This window comes from Triticum urartu, unplaced genomic scaffold, assembly GCF_003073215.2.
Source record: "Triticum urartu cultivar G1812 unplaced genomic scaffold, Tu2.1 TuUngrouped_contig_6206, whole genome shotgun sequence".
NCBI classification, from domain to species: Eukaryota; Viridiplantae; Streptophyta; class Magnoliopsida; order Poales; family Poaceae; genus Triticum; species Triticum urartu.
The window spans coordinates 1-6,709 of record NW_024116947.1 but is presented as its reverse complement, the minus strand read 5'-3'; the positions used below and the strand labels follow the sequence as shown (position 1 = coordinate 6,709).

The following is a 6,709-nucleotide window of genomic DNA, read 5'->3' as shown; positions in this document are numbered from 1 at the left end:
GAGGCCGTGCCGGCAGTGGAGGCCGAGGCACTGGTGGCGTCGGCGGACGCGGACGGCGACGGGCTGCTGTGCGAGGCCGAGTTCCTCGAGCTGGCGCAGCAGGCGGCCTGGGCGAGCGCCGAGGACGAGGACAACGAGCAGAGGACCCGGGCGCTGAGGGAGGCGTTCGGGATGTACGAGATGGAGGGGCAGGGGTGCATCACGCCGGCCAGCCTCGGGCGGATGCTCAGCAGGCTCGGCACCGAGCCGGGCGAGCGGGGCGCCGGCGAGTGCCGCGCCATGATCTGCCGGTTCGACCTCGACGGCGACGGCGTGCTCAGCTTCGACGAGTTCAAGATCATGATGAGCTAGCTACCTAGCTAGCGCGTGGGCCCAAGCATACAGTACCAGTTTAGTTTCGTCTTGCATATAGCCCCTGTGCTCATTCATTCATTCAATTGTTACGTGGTAGTAGCAGTAGTCCAAAATTTGTACTCTTGGAGTTGATGCACAGTAATTGATCTATGTGAATACCTTTGGTCTCGATCGATTATCGGTGCTCCAGGAATTGGATTGTGGGTTTCTTAAGGAATTCAGATGCCCGGAATGAATGGAAAACATGAATGTGAAGGGGCTGACTTGTCATCCTTGGCTCCAAACCCTTTAGACCTTGTTCGGTAGTCAGGAGACCAACCCCCTAGGGCATCCAATCCACCCTGAGATTGGGTGATCCCCACTCCTTCAACCAATCCATGTCGGGATTAAACCTCTAGATCCCCTCAATCCCTCGCTCACCCAATCATGTTCGGTTAAACCCCTCCTGGCAGGTAGCCGTTGCCGCCAAGTTCGCATTGGGCTTCGCCGTCGCTCAGAGTTCACCTACTGGTCCCGCGTGGTTTGTTTTCATGGGTGAGGTGACGATTATGTTTCCCCGTGTTTTTGCGTGGATTGAGGGGTTTCGGTTGGGAACAGCCCACGCGATGCTTAACCGAACCTGCATGAACGGATGAGCCGAGGTACGCCCCGGCGGAGGTGCTCCCTATGGACCCGTGTGGATTGAGCAGGGAACACCACGTGTATGGGTGTAATTAGACAAGGACTTAGAGGGCTGCATATGAATAGTTTTTTTCTCAATTAAAATCTGGGAGTAACCAAATACACACTCGGGTTATATGGTTTACATTTGAGAGTCATAGCACCCAATATACCGAAAAAGTCCCTGCTATATTATTTAGGCACCAAATATGTGTAAGTTATCAAAAATTTACTTAGGGCCTCTATTGAATTTTCTATGCCGGTAGACTAAGATCCAACAGTCGTCTTTTTTTCTTCTTCCTCCAGCTTTTATTTCATCCGACCGTTCCTCCTTCCACAAAACCGACTTACCCAAACTGCAAATTCAATGAACTTACATTTTTTTAAGCAAAAGAGAGCCTTCCTCTCTGATACCAATTGTTGTTGCCACTCTCCCTCACGCAGGACTGGAGGTAGACGAAGCACTTTTTCTGGCAACCAACGCCCCAGCGCTCAAAACGCCTCGATTTTTCTTTGTTCCAACTGGATAGCTCCGCCTATGCGGTTACAATGAATGGTATCATGAGTTGGTTCATCTTGGGTGTCGTCCCCTTGCCGGAGGCGAGCCGGCGGTGGCAGCGTTCGCCGGCGGCTGCGCGGTGAAGCTTCGGGCCGTGTGTCGGACTATGGAGGTGCGCGGTACTGTGAGGAGGCCGCCGTGGCTGCGGCGGCACGATGAGGAGGCCGCGGAAGACCTGCGTGGTGGCGGCTCGAATGACACACAGCGGCATGGCAGCATGGAGGTGATGCGCTGCAGTTGAGGCCGCAGCGGTGCAGGGCAATAAGCCATGGCGGCGAGCCGGGCGCGACCGGTGCGTGTTATGGTGCGCACTGAAGGCCTCGGGCGCGCCGGGACCACGGGCGCGCGTACGAGCGTGCGATTGACGTTGGGAGGAGGCGTATGTCGCCGTTGTGCTCGAGTCCGTGCTCGAGTTCGGCTACATCCTTCCGGCGTTTGTGACTGCCATGGCGGACGCAGAGCGGCGGGTGTGCGCTGGACGTGCGGTGAACGGAGAGACGCCAGGCGTGTGTCGCCGGCGGAGAAGGAGCTCGGCGTGTGTCGCCGGAGTCGTGATGAAGCACGGTGCGACCGGCGTCGTTGCGCCAGGTCGGGTCTGCGAGCTGGGTCACGCTCGTGACGACAACAACGACGGGAGCTGCAACAACTCCGACGATGACGAGGTCATGGCTTAGGAGGAGAATGTTAGAAATAAGCCATGTCACTGCATGCGTCGTGCGCGCCGCCATAGCTCTGTGTTTAGTCATATGTGTAGTAGCGGCTGTAGAGGTCTGTTGGACTGGCCGCGTTGAGTGGCGCAGCCGTGGCTGATTAGCTACATGCATGGCGGGTCATGTGGCTGTTGGAAGAGGCTGGATCTGAGCGTGCATGCAGGTAGTGGCTGGTGCGGTGGGGACGAGACTTGTCTGCTCCTCAAGCGTGCGCCCATCCGTGCTCCCGCATACGTGGCTTTATTTGATTGGAATAAAATAAGGCCCGGCTCCATCCCCTTAAAATCTGAGGGGGGGTGATTAGATTAGAAAAGAAAAGGGAAAAAAGACAGATGTAGGATGAAATGGTAGCACGGATGGGAGCATGAGGAGGGAGCAGGCAAGCCGGATTGATGCAGTGAGCGTGTAGTTGGTGCATGCGTGAGCTAATTAGTTAGTGCTGTTAGTGGCCGCGTGTGACGGACGGTGCGTGTGCTGGTGTGTGTGCGTGCAGCCGGGTATAAAAGACCCCCTAATGTATTGATCTAGGTGCGCCGGTATGAGCCGAGTGTAGCTATGTAGCCATTGTAAGGAAGAAAAAAGATTAGAGCATTCGTGCGCTCTTGGCGGCGTTCGTGCGCTGGCCAGAAAATCTTATGTCCAATGTTTTTCTTCTTCCACCTCCATTCAAGTAAGAGAAGAGGTAACTAGAGGGCTGCAGTTCCAACAAAAAAATCATTTGGTTCGTATCTTACAAACTAACTCCCACCAGCAACTACAACAAAGCTAAAAACATCATCAAAGCAAGAGGCAAAACATCTGGGGAAGAAACAGCTCACCAGATGAAGAACCTAGACTGCAACACCACAAACAAGGGCGGATACAAACATATTACACAAACCACTAAAGTTTTAAACTCAATAACATTAGAAGCTACCAGCACAAAACCTAGAGCCAAACCACAATTACAAATACAGAAGATAAATTCAAAGCGAACATCAGCATCCATGGGAAAGACATCACCAAGCAAAAGTCTGCTTCCAGAAAAATTCCAAAGCATCGTTACATCATCAACCACTGATCCCTAAGAAGTCCTAGTCTCCACCCTTGTGAAGCTCTATACACCTCATTTGCTACATTCTCTATGATTCTTGCCCCAGCATCAACACCCTTTAATTTTCCTCAATTATCTACAGAATGGACCAAGAAGATATCCTGTGATATATCAGTTTGTTGAGAATAAAAGGATCATAATTGCAGCGGAGGAGAAGCGGCATGGAGCTCGGGTGTAGCATTGGAGGAGATGGAGTCGTCGAGTTCCAGCAAGGGTGTGACCGGGCGGCAGGAGTGGTGGAGCGGCAGCGGAGGCAACATAGAAAACAGATGTAAAGAAAGATGGGAGGATGGACGCATGGCGTCCGGGATGAGTTTTGAGTGGCCGGGGTGTCGGAGTCCTGCATGGCTACTGTTCGGACTCCCGCAAAGCCTCCCGCATCTGTTTCGACTTTGCAGAAAATGCGTCCGGCTCGATCGGCGGACCGATACAGACCCTTGTTAAATGGCTAAATACGTTGGGAGGTCTGAATGGTTGTGGGTGGTGGTCCGCTTTGTAGATGCCCTAACGAAACCAAGCAAGTCTATCTCGAAAATCACGCACAATTATTGAACGGCGGCAAGTGAAATGTGTACGCGTTGCATCAACGCTCCCAACCAAACAGTTTGACAAAATACAATTGCTCCATCCAACAGCAGTGGCATGATGCCGACATGCAATGAATTTGATTACGAACCCACGCACGCGAACGCCGAACGCCGGGCCGGCCAGAGTAACACTCCACACACACGCGACACCAATCGACGTACTAGTACGCGCAAACAACACTCATCTTTCCGGCTTTTCTTGTCCCGGAAGGAAGCAACAGATTTCGCCGCGTCTTCCCCCGCGTTATTTTATTTGTTTCTTGAATTAATCGACACACGGACGCCAACACACGAAAGCTTCGAATCCATTTTGTGGAGAATACTGACCTGCATGCCGTGGTTGATCACGAAGACGAGACCAAAAGAATAACCCCCAGTCCAACCCAGACTCGTAGACGACCTTGACTTTGGGAGCGTAGCAGGGGCAGACTCCTTGGCGCTCTCCGATCGACTCACGCGAGGGTGTTCCGGCAGCGGGGCGTGATTGCCCATGGTCGCCGGCTCAAACCCTAACCCTAGCGCAACCAAACTCTAGAATTGTTACATGTTCTGATTGCATGACTAAGGTGATCTTTTTTCCAGTTTTGGTATGGATAGCTAAGCCCTTCTATTATTTCTAGAGACTAGTGTGTAAGCAGTCAACACTATTTACATGTAAATGTTTTAAGATATAATATCATTTCTAGCAGCCTGTGGTTCACTCAACAAAAAAAAGGACTGTTTCACATATGGAATGTTTGCAAATTAAATAAAAAACAAAGGAAATTCAGTTTCTGATATTGTATTACAATTGAGACTTGTTTATTTTTTGTAGGAAGCAAACAGAAGGACTGCACTCACAAGGGACCATGAAGCCAGTGCTCCACGTCAACTGGATATTTTAGCTTTCATTTTGTACAACTGCGTCTTATTTTAGAACCTTTTGTGAAAATTATGTATGTTTTCTTGGTGGCTATGTTTAGAACAGACTGAAGTATATGTATGTGACAGCTTTTTAACGGAATAAAAAAAATGTTTGGTGTAGCTGATGTATGGTGTTTTGTGTTTTATGTTTTGAAGAGAAGAAATATATGTATGTGACAATTAGTACCATGTGTTAATTAAAGTTGTGGTTGGCTAAACAAAATGTTGGCGTAATGTTGGTCGGGAAAAGAACACACTGTCTGATTGTTGGTTGGCAAAGGCTCTTGGCAGGGCGGTCGGAATGTTGCTCAGCAAAACAAATGCCGTCAGGCAATCAGTCGGGAAAGGGGCCAACAGAAAGTTGGTCGGTAAAAAACATCAACTGACAGTCGGTCGGGAATTATTCTTAGTTAGCCATCAAACAGTCGGTTGGCAAAGGTATGCCGGTCAGGAAAGGCGTTTCCCGTCTAAACTTTCCCCAACAAACATGGTTGATCGGCAATAGTTTTTCCAGAGCGACTGTTTGTAGGCAGAAGCTGTTTTCCCGACCAATCTGGATGTTGGGGTTGCAGTGTTGTGGTGTAGTGATATGGCAGAAATCTCAAAGCACGAGTGGACAGCGGATACATGTACATTGTATCCGATGCACGGTAAAAAAATCCATCTTTTTCCAAGAAAAAATGAATCTATGAAAGAGGTGAAACAGGTGAAACTGATGCTTACATGTTGGAGTATTTAACAAAAACTACCACATTTAAGGTCTCGATCTTACAGAACTACTACTTTAAAATTGTGAGCAAAAACTACCAGCTAGACCTAATTTTTTTTTTAAAACAACCACAGATAGTGGCCGGTTTAGACGATTTAAACGCATTTACAGCAGGAGGGGCCTGCTTGTTAGGGGGACGTGACGGGAAAATCAACTCCATTGCGATGGACTGTTAAGTTGACCGTTATGACTCATGGGGGCTCACATGTCAGCATGAACTTTCTTCTGCCTCTCTTTCTCTCCTTGACAATTCAACAGGCACCTTGTGTGCATCGGGCAGCACCACCGCACCGACATCGGCGAGCAGCGGCAGCCCGTACTCGAACGTCCGTGCTGAGTGAGCCTTGCTTTTGCGTCAGCGCTCCATCCAACTACAGCGGCACGATGGCGACATGCATGAAAAGGAAGGAACAAACGCGGAGGCGGCGCCCACAGTTTCCCGGCAAAACAAACGCACACGACTCCCACGTCAACCCTGCCAAGTCGGACCGCACGCGCAGCCAACCTCGAACTTTTCAGTCCCCGAAGCAGATTTTCCCCGTGCCTTCCCCTGCTTTTCTCCTCCACGAGAACCATCTCGGCCGTCACGCCAAGTCACGTATGCCCCCACGCATCCATTTCGAAGACTACTGACCCGCCGTGGTTGACCACCCAGAAGAAAAAGAAAACCTGCCGTTGTCCAATCCGCCACACGGCATGAACGTCCACGGCGACCAGGGCATCTCTCTTCCCGCCCTGCATGCCGTGAAGCTTCCAAGGACCGCGTAGCGCCATGAGTATATATGCACACGCGCACCTCAAAGATCGTGCAGCAGCAACCTTCAGCTCTATAGCAAAGCAGAGGATCTAGGAAGCACAGGCAGGGTCAAGATCAACTACTAAAGCATCCGGCGAGAATGGTTGCCACAAAGACGGGCGAGCTGAGGGCGCTGTTCTTGTCACTGGACCGGGACGCGGACGGCAGGATCTCCGCCGCGGAGCTGCGGGGGTGCATGCGGGCGACGCTGGGCGAGGACGTGCCGGTCGAGGAGGCCGAGGCGCTGGTGGCGTCCGCAGACGCGGGACGGGACGAGA

At 51.3% G+C, this 6,709-nt stretch overlaps 1 protein-coding gene across 1 annotated transcript; it reads left to right on the top strand.

Moving 5' to 3' along the window:
* Positions 1 to 5: 5 nt before the first annotated feature.
* On the top strand, positions 6 to 523 carry LOC125530291 (probable calcium-binding protein CML31; the record flags this gene model as incomplete). The annotated part of the gene is given in 1 exon segment (XM_048694687.1): positions 6 to 523. A coding segment is annotated over 1 exon segment (346 nt), but the record flags the coding sequence as incomplete, so codon positions are not given.
* Between the last annotated feature and the right edge of the window lie 6,186 nt (positions 524 to 6,709).